The following is a 20,506-nucleotide window of genomic DNA, read 5'->3' on the forward strand; positions in this document are numbered from 1 at the left end:
CTGTTTCTTTTCCACTGAGAGAATAAATATGCAAGATGTTTTTACACTCAGAAAAAGCAGACTATAGCATTGACCCCAGCTTGATTGATCGCAAGCACGACAGTTTAATTTCCTAACAGATAAGCTGCTGATGGGCAGGGACAGGGGTGGCCATGCATTGATAAGTTATCACCAGTCTGTAATGGATTGATAGAAGCTTTGATGAATGCTTTAGTTCTGCATAGCTGAGTGGAGGCTGCATCACTTATTGAGTTATCGATGCGCAGGCTCCAGGAGAAAGCAGCAGACACTATTGAGTCACTGCACAAGGCTGGGATGAAAGTTTGGGTCCTGACGGGGGACAAGATGGAGACGGCGGCGGCTACTTGCTACGCCAGCAAGCTGTTCCGTCGCACCACCCAAATCCTGGAGCTCACCAAGAAACGCACGGAGGAGCAGAGCCTTCACGATGTGTTGTTTGAACTCAACAGGACTGTTCTCAGACAGCGCTCCATCTCTGGGTATATGCTCATGTGGGCAATCTGCGTTATGTGTGCAACCTACTCTTGGTCAGATCAGTAGATCTTTTAGTCCTTCTGATGTGTAGATGGATCTCCCTGTTGATTAGTCTGTGACGCATTGGTTTTTTTTATTTTTTTCAGCTTGTCCGTAGATTGCCTCGACTTTGGCCTCATTATCGACGGGGCCACTCTTTCTGCAGTATTGAAGCCCAACCAGGAGGGTGCAGGCCACGGCAATTACAGAGAGATCTTTCTAGAGATCTGTCGTAACTGTAGCGCCGTGCTCTGCTGTCGCATGGCACCTCTGCAGAAAGCACAGGTAAAGGAAGTATGCGTGAAGTAAATATGCCACCTCCAAAGTGGCACATTCACAGCGGTACTGATTTGGAATGGGATGGCTTTTTGCAGATTGTGAAGCTGATTAAAGCCTCCAAGGAGCACCCCATAACCCTCGCTATTGGCGATGGAGCCAACGATGTCAGCATGATCTTGGAAGCACATGTGGGAATTGGTGAGTACATTTAAGCTCCATAATTAGCAGCTAATTTGCTAAATCATCCATTTAGTATTTAACCCAATGCTGATCATATTTGATAGCAGAGCTTTAAGTTAACCTAAAATAAACCTTTGTGTTTTTTTGCCAATATTCTATCAATTTAGGTGATCACATGGTGCCGTAATTGTAGTAATTGCAGGATATTTGCAAGTAAAATGCCTAAGGCGGTAACTGCAGCAATAAACATGCGATTAGACTCCTGATCAGGCTGCATTTAACCCTCTTTTCATTTCTTTAGGTATCATGGGTAAAGAAGGTAGGCAAGCAGCAAGAAATAGCGACTACGCCATCCCGAAGTTTAAACACCTGAAGAAGATGCTTCTGGTCCATGGCCATTACTACTACATCCGAATTGCTGAGCTCGTTCAGTACTTCTTCTACAAGGTACTAGACGGGCGCCTCATGCGCTCAAGTGGCTCATACGTTTTAATCACTTTATCGTAATTCCCAGTGAAACACAGTCACAATGAACCAGATTTTGCAGCTACTCTGACAGATTACTGGATTCATGAATCCGTGGTGCAACCTATTCCCGGATTCATGCCCATGATGATCAGTGTGGGCGGCTTCCACAGCAAACAGTGCCCTGCCAACTGATTCATTTTTTTTTTTTTTTTCCCTTTTTGGCAGGCCAGCTGCTTACGGCCCACTCAGTGAGCTTATAGCACACAATTTCTGCATAAACAGAAATGTGTAGATAGTAGCATTTTTAGATTCTTTAATTTTTTTTCATTCGTACTTGTCACAAGCTTATCACTTTCTTTGCTTGTTGTGTTTTTTTCTTTTTTTCCCCCCTCTTAAATCTTTCCAGAATGTATGCTTCATCTTCCCTCAGTTCCTCTATCAATTCTTCTGTGGATTCTCCCAGCAGGTAAGTACTTTATACGGTGTCAGAGTTATCATGGAGAAGCACGCAGTCATATTTGCATTGGTCACATATTCTCACAGGAGCTTCAAATAGTAACTATTTCTGTATCTATCACTGATGATGAGAGAGGGTTTGCTCAGGCAGTGTGCTGGCATGTCATCCTTCTTCCCTCACGCGTATCTCTTCTTTGATTCTTAACTCCTCCCACTGATGTAGGAGAGAGGGGCAAGAGAGGAGACATGACCTAATCCTTATCCAGGAGGCTCTCTTGAGGTGTCTTGAAGTGAATTTAAGTGATTAGAAGAACTTCAGTGATGCTGGACAAGGAATGATTTATAGATGGAGGGTAGAGGAAGTGATAGTTCATAAGTTAGTATAATGAAAAGCACCCATAGACGCCACATTTTCTCTCAGTTCTGTGTTCTCTCCAGCTCTGTGGATCTTTGAACCATAGTAACATAAAACAACATTACATGCACAACAGTATTTATATGGCAGATGAAGTAACTAATCGTCTGGCAAACTTAGCGAAGCATATAGCAGTTGAGACCAATTTAAAACCGATAGAATAAATTAGACATACACTCACAGGCCAGTTCATTAGGTACACATGTTTAACAGCTTGTTAATGCAGTTAACATGGCAGCAGCCCAGTTCGTTGAGGCATGTAGGCGTATTCAAGATGACTTGTGAGAACTCAAACTGAGCATCAGAGTGAGGAGGGAAGGGGTTGTTTCATGTCACTTCATCAAAAGCCATCACACATTAGCCATTGTGCTTGTTTTGCTGGTTTAAAAGTTGTTTGTGTACCTAAAGGGTTTCACCGGACACCGTTAAGAGAACCACAGTAACGATCCTAGCTGTAATAAGTCAAATATGTTAGTATGTAAAGGGTTTCAGATCACTGATGCCGTCTGTGTTTCCTCTGCAGCCTCTGTACGACACGGCGTATTTGACGCTTTACAACATCAGCTTCACCTCCCTCCCCATTCTCCTGTACAGCCTGGTTGAGCAGCACGTCAGCATGGACACACTGAAGAGAGAGCCCTCCTTGTACAGGTGAGCTCAGAAGAAATCTGATCCCCGAATATTCTCTTTGTGCATGTAATAGCTGTCGTTCCTAACGTACGTTGTCACTCTGTGTTTCTCTCAGGGACATTGCGAAGAACTCCCTCCTCCGCTGGCCTGTCTTTCTCTACTGGACATGCCTGGGTGTGTTTGATGCTGTTGTCTTCTTCTTCGGTGCCTACTTCCTGTTTGACAACACCACCTTCACCAGCAACGGCCAGGTAAGCCTCTGTCTCCCTGTCGGCAAAAGGCGTGATAACGGCCAGTACGCGAACAGAGCGGAAACTGAAGACTTAAAGGGTGTTAGTGGTGTTTGAGGCATCTTTTAGGGGATTAGAGGGAATAAATGGATGTAAAGTAAGTGCTCTCATTATAAACACTCACTCGATGGGGTCTCGTTAAAGAGGAGCTTAGGTGTAGCGGTTTGACTTTGTGGTCCTGGTATTGTGGATCTGTAGTAGTAACGTGTCTGTCCTGGGTCCCCATAGGTCAGCTACATTGGATCTCCATTCATATTGACAATAGCATCTTTCTCTGTATTGTTAATTTGTATCATGTCAACTGTTTTTGATCGGTCCTGTTTTTTAAGTTGAGACATCCTGAAATTCATTTTGCCCTTTGTCCTGATTCTTTTCTCTTTTCTCCCCTCCCCCTCCTTCTCCCTGCTTCCTCTCTCTTTATTTTGCTCCTCTTTCTTCTTCTTCTCCCTCTCCTCCTTCAGCTTATGACCACCAACACACAGATGGTAAGCCTGTCTCCCTCCCTGTCAGCTCTCTCTGTCTCTCATACCCTTTTTCGTTCCTGTCGTATTGTTTACGCCTTCAGTTTGACCGTCTCATACCGCTCCATCCTTTCTCACGTCACCGTCATCCATGCACTTCCGTTTGAATGTGTAGTTTTCTAGCGCTCCATTATTCCCCTGATCTATGTAAAGCCCTGAATCCTTGCACAGTATCCTGATCTTAACTGACATGGTAGAAATCTTAGATGCTTCCTCACATTATCCTTGTGTTTCCTTCTGGTAGTAAACAAATGAGTATCGCTGTGGCTCGAGATCCAACATCTGTTTGTTTTTGTTTGTTTTCCGTCGACCTTGTTTGTGCATTTGTGTGTATTTGTACGTCCATGTAATTTCACTGATGTGGGAGGTTTATAAAGGGGGGGGGCGGGGGGGATCTTACTGTTTCTTCAGTTTATAAAGGAAAGAAGTAATGGACACTGGTATCAACAGACAGCTGGTTTCTTTGCCTTGATCCTTCCTATCCTGTCACACTCCTCCCTCTTTCATCTTCTCATCCCATCTGTTCACCCCCGATGTCTCCTTAAACCTTTCTAGGATTTCATCAGGTAGAAATATTTGCACACTGAGATATGAAGTGAAAAAGCCTCCAGTTCAGTGCCCACAATATCCCTTTCTCTCACCTTTTATCACAGCAGATATGATGTAAGAGTGTCTGTTCCCTCCTCGCTTTACTTGTCGGAGGGGCGGGCGGGGTATCATAGGGTGTTAAGTAATCCGTGGATGCAGGGAGAACAGCTTGTGCGATTGATGTTGCCTCTAACTCTCTTCTTCCTCTCTTATCCCTGCAGATGTTTGGGAACTGGACGTTTGGGACTCTCATCTTTACTGTTCTGGTGTTCACTGTAACACTAAAGGTGTGTGAGCACATGTGTTTGGAAATCCACTGAGGGGAAAATATTTAAGTAAAGCTAATATCAACTACCTTTACATAAATGACATCTTAGTTTGTACCCACCGACTTCATTGGCTGGCTCCTTTTCACTATGTCTATGTTCTGTTTGTTTCAGCTTGCCTTGGACACACACCACTGGACCTGGATTAATCACTTTGTCATCTGGGGGTCGCTACTTTTCTATGTTATTTTCTCTCTTCTCTGGGGTGGGATCATTTGGTAAGATGTGCTATGATTTTACTTGTATCAGTAAAGTTTATGGTGATCAGTGTATTTCAGGAAAGTCATTGATTTTTTTTCTTTCTGCCTTCTGCCTTTTATTTTGCTGCTCAGGCCCTTCCTGAACTACCAGAGGATGTACTACGTGTTCATGCAGATGCTGTCCAGCGGTCCGGCCTGGCTCAGCATCATCCTCCTCATTACAGTCAGCTTGCTGCCAGATGTCATCAAGAAGGTCCTCTGCAGGGCCATGTGTCCCACAGCCACTGAACGTGCACAGGTACAATGTTGTCGCCACCTCCACATGAAGCTGGAGGTTTGAATTGTCTCGTGTCTGAAATTAGGCTGTAGATATTTTTTCGCTTTAGTGATTTCTGATAGTGTTCACTAAATGCTAACCAGTGACTAATTAACACTTTCCCCCTTTTCACTACACATTTCAGTACCGTAGTGGTGTGCCATAAATCTTATGACTGTATTATGAAAGGAGGCCATTCAGATCCTTAGTTTATTTGAGTATCAGCTGGATTTACTGACTTCCCGTTCCCTGTGGCTTAGCCTTACGTTGCAGTGAAAGCTTCACCGTGAGTGGAAAAGCGAGTGAAAGGTCTGACAGATTTCTTCCTCTTGTGCTTTTTTTCCCCTCCTCTTCTCTTCTTTCTCACTGCACCCTAATGGATCACCGTAATCAAAATTCACACCACCTCTCATTGAGCCTTTCTCTCCTTTCCTTTCTTTTTGCCTTGTTATGCCTTATCTTCACTACTTCCATCCTCCTCTTTATTCTTTTTTCTTCCTCCCTCCTCATTACTGTCTCCTCTCTCGCCCTCCTTTGTTTTGTCCCCCCCATTCCTCTTGTGCGGTTGTGACTCTGCCCTCTGCACTCACGCGCTCTTTCATGGTAACTACAGTCCACCCGCCCGTGCCTTACTGTGGAACCGTCCACCATCTTCATGCTTTCACAGTCCTCCAGCAGAATGAGTTTCTGATTTGGCCAGAGAGACGTGAGAGGAGCGGGAAGAGGAGGTGACTCTCTCTTTTAAGCCCTCATCTCTGTTTGCATGGTGGCATGCCCCTGTATAAACCACATAGCACCATCTCTACTAATGTGAAACTAACTACTTGCTGCTGATGACGACACGGCACCCGGTTTGTAAGGTTACATGTGTAGTATCCTTTTGCTGCCATTTTCATTACATATTTCATTGTGTTTAGTTTCCCTTGGTATGTTTGACATGTATTTTGTTGTCACCGTTCCAGCCAGTCTCATCAATATGTTGATAAAATGATGATGTGTCATTGTTGGTAGGGCTTTAGGTTTTACCTGAAACAGTTGAATTTTACAGAAATTTGCTTCCACCCACAGTTTCAATGCACACTGCTTCCTATAGAAAATACCAGTTTAGTTTTCCTTATTTATTTGTAGCTGGTTTATTAGTCTGCAAAAAAATGAATCAATTATTAGCTGTTTGGTTTAAAAATTCAAAACGACCTCTGGTTCTCGCTGCTCCAGTATGAGTAACTTTCACGTCACTTCAAGCAAATGTTCTTGAGGTTTTTTAATTGTTTTTGTTCCATTTTTAGATGTTTGTTGCCTTGGCCAACAATTCTAAAATTGGATTTAATGACAAATAGTGTAGCGGTTTATACATTTGCCTAACAAGCTAAAAATCCCCAGGTCAATCCCAGGAGGAGACACAAATCCCTCGGGGGGGGGGGGCGTTGTCTGGAAGGGCATGCAGTGTAAAAATCTGCATATCAAATATGCAAAGCCATCCACTGTGGTTCACCCCTTGTGAATAAGGGAGTGCCCAAAAGTAACTGTATATTTAATGACAAATAGTCCTGGAGTTCAAGTTTTTCAAACATCATCAAACCATAGCAGCCTTACATGATAGTACAAACCTGATTTATGGAAAAGATTTGCAATCCCAGACCACGTCTGGAATTAGACAGCTGTTAAAGGGACTGTTCACCCCAAAATTAAATATCCATAAATCTTCTAAATCCATCTAGAAAACACATTTTGAATCCTCATGTCAGCTTAAAGTATTGAAGCATTACTAGACAAAAGACAAAAGGTTGAGCAGATTCCTTCATCAACCCCTGTCCTTTAACATCATCCACAGAGGGTAAGGACAGTGCAGGTTCTGGAGGACGGCCTGGCTCCTGGCCCTGCTGGTGGAGGTGGAGGCCGTGAAAGGGACCCACTCCACCCTGATAGGACCTGTGAAGGAGACAGTGGAGAAAAAGCTGCTAGAAGCTATGACTCCTTGGTACCACATAGCCACAGCACCCTACTCAGCAAACCCTAGAGTACCCACAACAGGGGGGCTAGGGTCACCATGGTAACGGCACACAAAGGGCGTGGATAGTGGGGTGTTGGGCTCTTAATGCTGATGCCATGATGCTTCCTGCTGCTTTGCACTGCATGTGGCATGCAATTGTGCTGTGGCTCAGAGTGACGGGGGTGCTGTGCTGCTTCATGAAGAATTTCCTTCTGCCAAAGCTACTTTCAGGAATCACAATCCCCAATTAAGTCAGCAGCGCTAGTTTCAAAGCAACTCGTCACATGTGGGATGGGAATTAACTTGATCTGGGTAGAAGCCAGGAGAGAAATCCTGTCTTTATTGTACATGTTGATACGTGTCATGGTTTGTTGGGTGTAGCTTATGATGCACTCCATAGTAAAGTTTGGGCACCCAGACAGAAGGCTCCGGGCGCTGTAAAATACGAGTTTAGTACAGATTTGATAAGTGCAGTCTGTCACTAAGGTTTTATTTTATTGGGAAAGGCCCCTAGTAGGTTACTTCCAGCACTCACGTTAACAGACTAAACTCAGGGGTGAAATTTAGCTTGTTTCTGTCAATTTGGCAAACCAGGTTGTGCATCAGTGTCTGTAATAAGTGTACACTGGCGCCATCTGGTGCTGAAACATAGTGAGTTTTGTCTTCATTACACAAGCATGCTTAATCGAACATGAAGGCTAATCATGATGGGTTATTGTTTTCAGAAGGTTTATTGTTATTGAGTATGTTCTTTTCAGCATTTAATGCAGAGTCAAGGTTACGTTTCACATTTAAAAAATAAATAAATAAATATGCAGACCAGCAAATAAATATATTAAACCTTCTGAAAATAATTCTGCCTTTTGTGTGCATGTATCAGATTTTCTCGCAAGTTCTATAATTTCACCTGCATGCTTCTTTTCCTCCAGTTTCCTCTTCTATCGCTTGAAATGTGTTATGATGGTGGATTCTCTGTTCTTGTGCAGGATCATCAGAAGCTGTTGCCGGGTAGCGTGGCGGACGTGACTCCACTGTCCTTTTGTCGATCCTGCAAAGGCACGAGCGCGGACTCCTCTCACCTCCACCTTGGCACCGCAGAGTCACTGTCGCTCTGCAGGTCTGACCCTCTACCCCAGAAACTCCTGGCCCATTTGGCAGAGGGCGGAGGGACAGACTTGTGTCCTCTCAGCCCTTACATGCTCCGTCTCTCTGGGGCAGGGTTCGCCTACTACGCTCCTGGGCCGGAAACCTCAGTGTGAACACAGATGCAGACTCTGAAGCTTCTGCATCTCAGAGATCCATGAATAACACAGCGCAGACATGTTCAAACACATCTGAAGCATGGACACTCCATGCTGAGTTCACCATGTGCATTTTTGGGCTACACCTGAGTGAAAAACCCTTTAGATAGTATTGCCCTTACTCCTAATTCACATACTTGTCTCATTTTTTTTTCTTTCCTTTTTTTTGGTTCAATTCAGCAAATTCCCTGCTCAGACTCTTACTTGAAAAAGTTTATGAGCAAAAGGAGAACCATGTGCGAAAATGCTTCTCACACTGTGGAGCTGTGCTGTTTGGACTGTTGAACCTTTTTGTATTTCTTCGTCTTTTCAGTCTGACACTCTTGCCTGTTCCTCCACCTTTGCGTCCCCTTTTTTTGCTTCTTTGTAAATGTTTGTCAGAAACATTTATGTACATTTTGTGGTCTGGCCAAGTAAGGGGGATAGCCTTCAAGCTCAGCCCTTTAGGTGTGCGTGCGTGTGCATGTGCGTGAGAGTACGCATGAATTTTGCCTGTTTATTGTATGTTTGTATGTGACACACCTTTGCCTTACAGGTAACAACACAGCAGCAGGCTAGGAGTCAAAGGAGAAAGGTGTTTAGATTTAGAAAAACTGAAAAAAAAGAAGCAGAAGTGGTGTTTTTACAAAGCCTTACACACAACCATCAGCTGAAGGAGAGAGGCGGGGGAAATCTGAAGAGGGATGTGCAGTATTTTAGCCACCCTGCCTTAATTCATAGATGCCCTTTTTTTTCCCCTTTTAAACTGATTACATTTGGTCACTTTAAACACATTTGTGAGAGTACAAGCAGGTTCAAAGAGCAGAGATATAAATATATATATAGTACAATGAGTCTATTATTCCTCTTACTTTCTTTTACCCTCACAATCGTGTCGAGCTTTGTTTCCCTTATCTGTCATAGCATGTCAGATCTCTCTCTGCATGCTGATTTATTCTTCTCTCAGTTGTTCCACATCCCTCTTTGTCCCAGACATCATTCATCACCAAACCTTTCACGGTACTTGTGGGGTTTTTTTTTTTTTCCTTTCCCCTGAACAGTTAGCAAAACTGCACCCTCTCCTGCCACCACGTGGTTGTGCAGGGTAACAGCAGCAGCCTGGGACTTGTTTGGGTATTTGTTTGTGGATGTCCTAAATGACTTGCTACTCCTCCCTGTTGCATTGTGCTCGTGTGTTTGCTGCTGTGCTCCGTGTTATGCAAAAGTTAACGTAAGAATGCTAATGTTGTCACGTTATAAGGGGTTGTCTCTGTGTCACATAATTCCATGATGCTTTGTTTTTTTTGTACTGTTCTAAAATTGATGTCAGTCACTATTGATGTGTGGATGTAAATTTAAAAAAACAAACAATGTTGATCTATATTGTGGTGAGAAGGGGTGATGGATAGATTTAATTTGTTGTAAGAAGATGGGAGACTTGAATCGGCGATGTCACAATCAAATCAATGAGAATGTTGAACTGATTTGTCCATCACGTCCTCCAGCTGAAGATTGTAGCTCATTTTTGGTGAACCTCTTTTTCTGCATTTCTAAAAATCTGAATTTTTTTTTTTTTCATATTTGTTGGGTTACATAGCAAGTTACTGACTCTGGAAGTCATGAATGTGAGATTCTCTTTTTTTTTTAACATATATATATATATATATATATATATGTACATTTATACAGTTTCATACACATCACCATTTGCCAATATGTATAGATTCATTAATCTGGACTTTTCCCTTCAGTTTTCACTCCACAAGCCTCCACACGTGTGCGAACGTGGAGCGGCTCAACATCCCGACCTCAGCGATAAAAGGAACGTACTTGGTGCTTGTAACGCAGTGTCCCACTTCACTGTGCCGTTGCCATACCGTATCGAGACATAGTCTAAATGTCATATTCTACAATAATAATGTAACTTCCGTGATATGAAGCGGAAGCGTTTGTTGTAATTCAGACATGTTTAGTAGCAAATTCCTCCACATTTCAAATCTTCACCACTTAGTCAATTTTTGTGTTGTCCATTGTGTATATTTTTTTTGCTACTTTTGTATCTCAGAGAGAAGACTATATTTTAACTCTATGCTAGAGTATGTGGTCGAGTTTGTAACCAAAACGAGAGGAAAAAAACTATAAGATTCATTTAGATTTACCAATAGTTATACACAGTGCACTTTGTTTTACAACAGATCAGTCATTCAAAACCAGGTCTTATTGTCTTGTCAGCTGGGGTTTATGGTTCACTCTTCCTCACAAGTTATTTTTCTAAGAAGATTGTATTGGGTGAGAAGGGGAGGGGGAATAAAAAGAAGTGACCAAATAACTTGACTAGGAATGAACTGTCTGTAGGTGTCAGCCTCTGTCGCAATGGATTTATCACACCAGCCTTCTACTGCTGATCAGAATGTCAAACTGCTTTTTTCTAAGTCCATCAGCACAACAGCAGGTGCTCATCTTGTCACTCCTGAGCTTGGCAAAGGTCCGAAATGTCGACTTCTGTGCTCTGAGCAGCACGCTTCATATCATACCTTTTTAGTATGGCACTGTTTGTATTACTAAACAGGTTTTGAGAAATTACTTTTTTTCCGTTTTGGAGAAAAGATTTTAAAAGTTCACCTGTTGACTTTTTGCCAGCCTGTCTGTAGCAAATGAGGGCAAAGCACTGTATTGCTTGTAATAAAGAGTGAAAACACGTGTACTGCCATGGTTTGTGTTCTACACTATATCGCCAAAAGTATTTGCTCGTCTGCCTTCACACGTATATACACTTGAGTGACATTTCATTCTTGATCAATATGCTTGAACATGTTGGCCCAGCCTTTGTAGCTACAACAGCGTCAAGTCATCTGGGAAGGCTTTCTGCAAGAGCCGAGCCCAACTCCTGAACAGCCCCGTAGCATAATTTCCCCTCCACTTAACTTTGGTGAGGGCGGTTGTCCCAACTTACACTTGGTACAATGCAGTCAGACAAGCACCGTTCTGGAAATTGCCGGACAGAGAAGTGTGATTCATCACTCCAAAGGGGAGCAAAAGTACAGAGATTTTGTAATTAAATAAAATGTGCTTGTGTTAAAAAATTAACCTGGCGAGAGTTAAAGTATTGATTCAACTTCTTTACTCAAGTAAAAGTGAAAAAGTACAGGCTCTGAAACATACTCAGAGTAGCTCTTTTGAAGATGTTTCTACCAGCTATTCCTGTGGAAAGCTAATTGAACCTTATGTTAATGTAATAAAATCGCATTAGCATAGTGTGGGAATACAAATGGGAATCCAAATTTTATTTCAGTCTAATGAATCCTTATGAATGTACTCTGCTTGAATCAGTTATGGAAAAAAGGGGCGTGTTAAAGTGAGACTTGGCAGGTGGGGGAACCCTAAAATTGGTCGTAGTATCACAGCATTGGGAAAAGAATCACAGCTGAAGATTTTTATTGTGAGCTCCAGTAGGTTTTCTTAGTGTATAGACTGTGATCAGCCGATCTGGACTACTGCTGCTACTATGAGGTTTACTGCTCTGTGTGGATTTGCACGACTGAATTCAACTAGGTGTGAGCAGATGTTTCATGAACGGTCTTGGCTGATTTCCATCTTATACACTGACAGTATTCTGTTTATACTAGATGGTATAAAGTACGTGAATTTCAGTGAATGCCACTCAGCTAAAATTCATTTTTATCTCTGCTACCCTTTATGTAACCTAGCTCCACCCAACACACTGTCCATCACACTTCAGCAAACTAACTAGTAAGAATTCTGACTTTAATCTCAGAAATCTTCTTTTTTCCTGTGACCCTAATGCTCTTTTGTGTCTCAGAATTATAAGAAAAAAGTCAAAATTCTGAGATTAAAATCAGAATACTGAAAAAAAAAGTCAGAATTCTGAGGTTATAGTCAGAATTCTGAGATTATAGTCAGGATTCTGACTAATCTCAGAATTCTGACTCAGAATTATAAGATTAAAGTTAGAATTCTGAGATTAAATTTAGAATTCCAATTCAGAATTCTAAAAAAAGAAGTCATAATCCTGAGTCAGAATTCTGAGATTAAAGTTTGAATTCTGAGATTAAACTCAGAATTCCAACTCAGAATTCTAAAAAAAAAAATGAAGTCAGAATCCTGAGTCAGAATTCTGACATTAAAGTTAGAACTCTGAGATTAAAGTCAGAATTCTGAGAACAAGGTCAGAATTCTGACTCAGAATTCTAATTCTCAGAATTTAGAATTCTGAGAATTCTAAATTCTTAGAATTCTTTTTTATCAGAATACTGAGTCAGAATTCTAACCTTAATCTCAGAATTCTGAGTCAGAATTCTGACATTAGAGTTAGAATTCTTAGACTAAAGTCAGAATTCCGACTCAGAATTCTGAGATTAAGGTTAGAATTCTGACTCAGTATTCTGATAAAAAAGAATTCTAAGAATTTAGAATTCTGAGAATCCTAAATTCTGAAAATTAGAATTCTGAGTCAGAATTCTGAGAAAAAGGTCAGAATTATGACTTGGAATTCTAAAAAAGGAAGTCAGAATCCTGAGTCAGAATTCTGACATTAGAGTTAGAATTCTTAGACTAAAGTCAGAATTCTGACTCAGAATTCTAAAAAACAACAACTGAGAATCCTGAGTCAGAATTCTGATATTAAAGTTAGAATTCTGAGATTAAAGTCAGAATACCGACTCAGAATTCTGAGATTAAGGTTAGAATTCTGACTCAGTATTCTGAGAAAAAAGTTTAAAAAAAATTAGAATTCTGAAAAAAGAAGTCAGAATTCTGAGATTAAAGTTAAAATTCAGAGATTGAAGTCAGAATTCCAAATCAGGATTGTGAAAAAAGAAGTCAGAATCATGAATCAGAATTCTAACTTTAATCTCAGAATTCTAAATCGGAATTCTGACTTTAATCTCAGAATTCTAACTTTTATCTCGGAATTCTGATTCATGACTCTGACTTCTTTTTTCAGAATCCTGAGTCGGAATTCTGACTTCAATCTCAGAATTTTAACTTTAATCTCAGAATTCCAACTCAGGATTCTGACTTCTTTGTTTTACAATTCCGAGTCAGAATTCTGACTTTTTTCTCAGAATTCTGAGTCGGAATTCTGACTTTAATCTCAGAATTCTAACTTTAATATAAGAATTCTGACTCAGGATTCTGAGTTGGGTTTTTTTAGAATTCTGAGTCAGAATTCTGACTTTAGTCTGAGAATTCTAACTCTAATGTCAGAATTCTGACTCAGGATTCTGACTTCCTTTTTTAGAATTCTGAGTCAGAATTCTGACCTTTTTCTCAGAATTCTGACTTTAATCTCAGAGTTCTAACTTTAATGTCAGAATTCTGACTCAGGATTCTAACTTTAATCTCAGAATGCTGACTCAGGATTCTGACTTCATTTTTTTTTTTTTTTTTCAGAATTCTGAGTTGGAATTCTGACTTCAATCTCAGAATTCAAACTTTAATCTCAGAATTCTGACTCAGGATTATGAGTTCTTTTTTTAGAATTCTGACTCAGGATTCTGACTTTTTTCTCAGAATTTTGAGTCAGAATTCTAAATTCTTTCTGAGAATTATTCTTTCTCAGAATACTGAGTCAGAATTCTAACTTTAATCTCAGAATTCTAAATCGGAATTCTGACTTCAATCTCAGAATTTTAACTTTAATCTCAGAATTCTGAGTCAGAATTCTAACTTTACACTCACAACTCATCCATGAGGTCACAAAACAAACCAGAAAAACATCAAAAGAACTGCAGGCCTCACTTATTTCAGTTAAGGTCAGAGTTCATGATTCAACAATAAGAAAGCAACTTGGCAAAAACTGCATCCATTGGAGAGTTGGCGAAAACCACTCCTGACCAAAAAAACCAGAGTCTTTTAGGTAAATATTCTGTGGACTACGAGACAAAAGTTGGACTTTTTGGGAAGTTTAAGTTCTGTTACATTTGACATAAAACTAACACAGCATTTCATAGAAAGAGCATCAAAGCAACAATCAAACATGGTGGTGATAGTGTGATGGTCAGAGGCTGCTTTGCCACTTCAGGACCTGGACAATTTGCCGTAATTAATGGATGTTCTGTTTTCTACCAAAAAATTCTAAAAGAGGATGTCTGGCCACCAGTTTGTGTCCTAAAGCTCAAGCTCACTTGGTTTATGCAGTGGGACAATGATCCGAAACATACAGGCAAGTCCATCTCTGAATGGCTCATAAAACAAACAGTAAATTTCAGAGTGAAAAAGTCTGAAATGAGTCAAATTGACATGTTTTGGCATGAAGTTAAACAAGCCATTTATGCTTGAAAACTGCATTGCAATTTGCAAATTCTGTAAAGAAGAGTGGGGCAAAATTCTTCCACAACAATGTGAAAGACTCATTGCCAGTTATCATAAATGTTTGCAGTTCGTGCTGCAAAGGTTGGCACAACCAGTAACTATGTTTAGGGGTTAGGGTTAGTCCTCATGATATAAATGAGAAGAAAGTTCATCATGCAGTGTCACAGATTTCTCACTGGACTAACTGACAACACTTTTATCTTGAGGTATCAACCAGTCTAGCCAGAATGTGCACTTCTTATTGTCAAAACTTAGCATCATCAGCAAAGGAGGAAGAGGAGGGCATGGCCCGGAGCATCAGCTGCTCAGCTCCTTTTCATGATGGTTTTAGAAGTAACTTGTCAGAGCAATAAATACACACAGAGCAGAGCCTGGGATACCTAATATGTTGAAGGATGGTGTAGGAGCCATTTTGGGGTTGATACCTTATGGATGCCGCTAGTGGTCACCTTTTGAGTTTTCTGTATGGTATGTTTATGTAAAGGTATTTAAGGTAGACACAGGTAATTAGCAGCAGGTGTGTTGTTGATCAGAGAAGGCAAACAGTTTGTGACCGCTGCGCTGTTATGTTAAAATGGTGTTGGAATAAAGACCAAAAGGACAAGATAAGTAAGGCTGGAGTTATTGGACTGTTTAATTAATTCATGCATACCAGTGACATCACGTCACCCCAGTCAACGAACACCTTAGTGGCTTCAAGCGTAGGCTTAGCCTCTACAGATGGCAAGAACATCTCTGCCCTACAACTATGACAGTGTAAGAAAATCAGTGAACATCTGACATAACTATAGTAGAGCAATGACAGATAAACAACAATAAACCTCTTGTTGTACATTAGTGCTAAAAAGGTAAGATCACTGGGGTCAGAGTCCCCAGAAGAGACCTAGTGTCACCTAAATGGAAAAGTACCCAATAGTGATGGTTTTCACTTAAGAGGTCTGTCTGCTAACTTTTGGATTAAATGCTGTATTGCTATTGTCTGAGTGACATTTTCTTTGAATTTCCCTGGATTATCTTGTATTTTCAGCGTTTGAGTCTACACAAGGCCTCTCTAAAACTTTAGAAACTAGATAAGCAGCAACCAGCACCCACAATTAATGCAGATTTATGAAATTCACCCATCATTTTATTGAGCGTCTTACCTAGCTGTGTCAAGGTTGCATGTAATTGAAGCTCTAATGTGTGTGAGGTTTGTTTACACATGAAATTTGCAAAAGAGGGTTACCGAAGATGATCCTACTGTACTTTGTCATAACCATGTGCCGTCACATGGTGGCAATGCAGCATAATCAATGATGCATGGCCGGCATTGGTACCATTGCCGTCTCTGTTTCTGCAGATAAGAATGTTTCATGACAAAGCTGTTGTCCCTTTCCTTTACGCTGGATGTCACTATTGGATCAGCTGTTTGTGCAAAACTGCTATGCTGACCTTCACATCCCCTCCCCCAATCTGCCTGCCAGGTCTGCACCATCATGTGTGCTGAGGCAGAAGCATGCATGTGTGAATGAGGCTGTCTGCTGCTCCTCCCCGTCTCCCTCCTTCACCATCCTTTGCGCTGCATTTTCCTGCGGGAGACTCGTCGCTGTGGCTGAGGCTGTCACAGCCATAACAGCTTCAGCATCAGCATCATTTCCTCATCTGTCTCAGCAGCATCTGCCTCATCCTGGAGAGCATTCATTTTTCACAAGCATACTCGCACTGCCACGCAGCGCACACCCTCTTTTACCTCTCTTTCCTCTAGATTTTTAACTCACATCCTAGGTTCATTTACCCCGTCGCATCTCCCTCTTCCCTTCTGCTCAACCCAACAGTCTCCCTCACCACCATCCACTCTTTCATAGCACCGCTCAGCAAAAAGCAGGCAAGCTGTCTCTTCTTCCTACAAAAGCGTCTCTTAGCTGGACAGCTGGTCTTCCACTGTCCCTCTGGAGGATGATCCTGTGGATGAAGACAGAGGAGATGGCCCTCGGTGAGCTGCTAGTGAGACTGAGGACCGTCACCCAAAGCATAGGTGGGTGGCAACGACACAATCGAAAGCAGCTCTTGTCCCTGGTCATTGTATTTTTTGCTTGCTGAGGATGTTGGATGTTGATCTTAAATATAGACATAGGTGAAAATACTATTACTAAAATGTATGCAGGCACAGTAAGAGACATATTATTCCTTTGCCTTGATGGAATCAAGTCCAAATGGACATCAAAACAAAAGCAGTTTACAAAGCCAATGCAGGATCACAGTGTCAAAGCGTGATGTATAGGAAACCACACAACCTTGTATGTGCTGCTGTTCATGATCGTTCTGCCTCAAGACACGCAGGTGCTTAGCCAGAATACGATTTTATCTTCTGAAATAAAATGTGGTTCATGCTGACATTAAAAAGATATTAAAGTATTTATAACCTGGATAGACAGAAAAACTATTGCATGAAAAGCTGTCTCATTTTTGTACAGAAACACAGGCTGTACACAGGGTGGTTTGTGTTGTGATACACTACCTCACTGACCCCAATTGTAGTGCTCCACCCTAGACAACTACAGTATGTGGAATATGTCTGATTAGCAAAAGTGTTTTAAAAAATGAGACACAATGACCTTCCTCTGTAACCGTGGAATGACTATTTAACATAACCTTTTCATTTCCGATTATTCACACGGTTTCTTTTACTGATTTTGCTTTTAGGTCTGCCTTCCTGAGCTCCCCTCATGGTGTTTTTGTTTTTGTGGTTAGAAGTCTTTTTTTCTACTCTATATATGACGTTCTCCTGCTTTTGCAGCTTCTTGATTTATCGCCACCAAATGAAAGACAGACGTTTCTCCTGTGCTAAACTAATGCCACTGATGTGATGTGTGATCTTTGCTTCTGGTCCCTTTTGATCCATTTATAGAGATCTCCCCTAATCCACTCACCGCCAGCACACAACCACTCTAATAAGCATGAACGCACACATGCACAGCCTGCACAGCCTGCACACACAACCTGCCAAACACTTGGGCGTGTTAATATTTCATTTAACGTTTGTAAAACCTTACTTAGAAAAGCCTACCCTAAAGATTTATAGCTTTCAGACCCTCATTTCATTTTGCACCTGTACATGTCAAGCTACAGTGTGCGTGCTGAATGAGAGGAAATAATGTTTTACTAAGTGCATTTACTGGTTTCCCCTTTGCATGGTTTCATTTTTAAGATGGTGAAAGCATGGCAGTAGTGAGTGGGTGGACTTGACTAAGGAGGGGGGCCTTGGCTATGCCCAGGCTAGAGGAATGAAAATCCACAGACTCTAAAGGCAAATCAAGAACTGCATCACTCCACTTAGCTGAAATCAAAATGAAAATAAGGTCATATTGTTACTGTTTTTTTAAAGTCTGCAATGCTATCCTAAAACTGTACATTAATCCAGTCCCTGGTAGCTGTTTATAAAGAAGTGTGATAGGAATTCGCTGTGGCAGGAGAATGAGAGCAGTAATCGGCTCAGAGAGGAGAGTAACGCTGATCACAGAAGACAGCAGAGAGGAAGGGAGAGTGAGGAAAAGGGAGATTCGGGGGAATCGAGTCAGCTAAGGATGCATAGGATTTAGCATCATCTAATCTGAAGAACTGTTTTTTTTTCTTGTTGTTTTTCTCCTCCACTGATGGATGTTGCATTGTAAACTGTAGAAAACTTAATGATTTTTTTTTTGTCCCTTGGGGAATACTGCACTCCTGTCTGTTTCAGCTTCTGGTTGCTGGCTGTCTTTGCAGTGCCATTAGCATGAGTGCAACACAACCTGATACAAACCAAAAACATCTATTTGGATCATAACCTGTAGCTGAGTGCATTTTCCTTTTTTGGTAAAGATGATGGGTGATCCAGTTCATCCGTCGATGTAGTAAGCTGTGGGTGGACAAGAATCGTTTTTTACAGCTTATTCTAGGGAGAGATAAAATAAAATATTGGGTAAACGTTAGCTTTTCCTAAATCCAATTAAATAGGCTAACTGATTTTTGATCAGACTGTTGCAGATTACACTTCTACAGGTATGTGATAATAAACCAAAATATTAGACACATTAAAACTTTGACCTGATGATGGTGCTAGAATACAGGTTAAAGGATCACCACAGTAAACATTCTGAGGGAAGTGTGCGTAGGTGTCTGTGCGGGTGTGTGAGCCTTTATGGCAGTTCATCCAATACTTAGTTCACTCACAAAATCACAATGAAAGAAACCTGCTGTTTTCATACAGGAAGTCATGGGATCACTAGCGTCATGTGTAAAGCATGAAATTTCATGGCAGTCCTTTTAACAATTGTGGAGGTATTCTAGTGCAATAACACTGATGAACCAATCCATAGCAGCATGCTCAGTAATTTAATTGGCAGAACCATTAGTAGGTTAACTGAAAGGAAAACAGTAGGTCATTTATGAATATAACACTTAGAGCCATAATCACTGGAAGCCTCTTTCTGACTTTCTAACTGGGCATTTGACCTACTTCCAGCTGATTTAAAAGGACACATCCAGTTCACTGAGTCACAGGTGTCGGCTTTTCCAGCAGGAATGTGTTCTTCTGCAGCTGGTGAAGCTTAGGGGGGCTGTGTCTATATTTTTTATTTATCGTGCAGCACATGCATGCAAGCCAAGTGGAAGAGACTTATTATATATTGTGTGAGGGAGTTTATGGCTTGGAAGGAGCTGACTCTCATGAACCTTTGCTTGAAAGCAGTCCATCTATCCCAGGAGTATGGTTACATTTTGATAATGGTAATTTGTAACTGAGCTGTTTCATTGCTGGAACAATAACTCAACAAGGAGGTGTAAAAATCAAATAATATATTGTATCAGGTTCCTTTTTAAGCTAAAGGTCAAGGGTTCATTCTGCCCTAAGCGGGCTATGCTGTTCATCCTTAAAGGCAGAGCAGGTGTATAGCCAGATGGATCTAGCAGGCAACTATCAGCTTCCAGCTAGCCAGCCATGCTCAGAGAGATATAGTACCTAGGGATAGCAAGAGTGGTAGTAAAAGCATTCTAAATTTGTCTTTTGCTACAACTAGTTACAATTACTATTTCATGTAAAACAAAATCTAATGTATCTTTATATGTCCACCACTTTGGGATACACTGAAACATTTACTAAATGAGACAATTTTGAACAAAATTTTCAGTCTGGACTCCTGTAGTGAAGAGAAAATTTCCATCTGCAGTGGTTTATATTTAGCAGTGTGGCTCTGTCCTGTGACCTTCCTCTAATGTACATGAAGCCCCAGAGGCAGGGACAGAAGCAGTATACTGAAAAAAAGGCCATGTTGGATATACTTGATTCAATAGTGGACATTGGTTGCACACAAATGTTTTGCTTTTGGAGAAACTTAAACAAATGAGTTAAATCAACACAACTTCTTCATATTCAATAAACCTGTGCATTTTGTGTTCAGGAAACGCGATTGAAACATGTTTAGATGAAGTAAGTTGAGCTCTTGGAATATTTTAATCCTCCACAATTTTGTCGTTTTATTTCAACACTATTCAATAACTTTTACCCCAATACTACTTGGTCACTTAAATACTACATGTTGTCTTCATATTACATAATGTTCAACAGAGTCTAGAGTCTGGTTACCATAAAAATTGAATAGATCCAAAACAACTACCATCCTCGTATCTTTATAGTTGCAGGGGTATAACCCTGAAGTGACATGTTACAAGTCAGGGTACAACCTG

At 41.0% G+C, this 20,506-nt stretch overlaps 2 protein-coding genes across 8 annotated transcripts in view; both read left to right on the forward strand.

The window, feature by feature from the left end:
- Nucleotides 1–11,183, forward strand: part of LOC100698342 (probable phospholipid-transporting ATPase IH) — a 37,662-nt gene extending 26,479 nt beyond the window's left edge. Inside the window, exons 19-31 of one of the 7 annotated variants that reach the window (XM_005475524.3) lie at nucleotides 267–500; nucleotides 642–819; nucleotides 909–1,011; nucleotides 1,295–1,440; nucleotides 1,868–1,927; nucleotides 2,856–2,983; nucleotides 3,078–3,213; nucleotides 3,714–3,737; nucleotides 4,583–4,648; nucleotides 4,802–4,905; nucleotides 5,020–5,185; nucleotides 7,035–7,253; nucleotides 8,180–8,317. In XM_005475524.3, the coding sequence (XP_005475581.1) occupies nucleotides 267–500; nucleotides 642–819; nucleotides 909–1,011; nucleotides 1,295–1,440; nucleotides 1,868–1,927; nucleotides 2,856–2,983; nucleotides 3,078–3,213; nucleotides 3,714–3,737; nucleotides 4,583–4,648; nucleotides 4,802–4,905; nucleotides 5,020–5,185; nucleotides 7,035–7,220 (1,531 nt within the window). In that variant the 3' untranslated portion in view covers nucleotides 7,221–7,253; nucleotides 8,180–8,317. The other 6 variants (XM_005475525.3, XM_005475526.3, XM_025903953.1 and 3 more) reach the window with 6 other exon arrangements.
- A 5,101-nt stretch (nucleotides 11,184–16,284) lies between these two features.
- Nucleotides 16,285–20,506, forward strand: part of mcf2lb (mcf.2 cell line derived transforming sequence-like b) — a 41,788-nt gene continuing 37,566 nt past the window's right edge. The window contains exon 1 of the mRNA XM_025903862.1: nucleotides 16,285–16,820. Within this exon, the coding sequence (XP_025759647.1) occupies nucleotides 16,742–16,820 (79 nt within the window). The 5' untranslated portion in view covers nucleotides 16,285–16,741. The remainder of the gene's footprint in view (nucleotides 16,821–20,506) is intronic.

This window comes from Oreochromis niloticus, linkage group LG16 (genome assembly GCF_001858045.2).
Source record: "Oreochromis niloticus isolate F11D_XX linkage group LG16, O_niloticus_UMD_NMBU, whole genome shotgun sequence".
Taxonomy (NCBI): Eukaryota; Metazoa; Chordata; class Actinopteri; order Cichliformes; family Cichlidae; genus Oreochromis; species Oreochromis niloticus.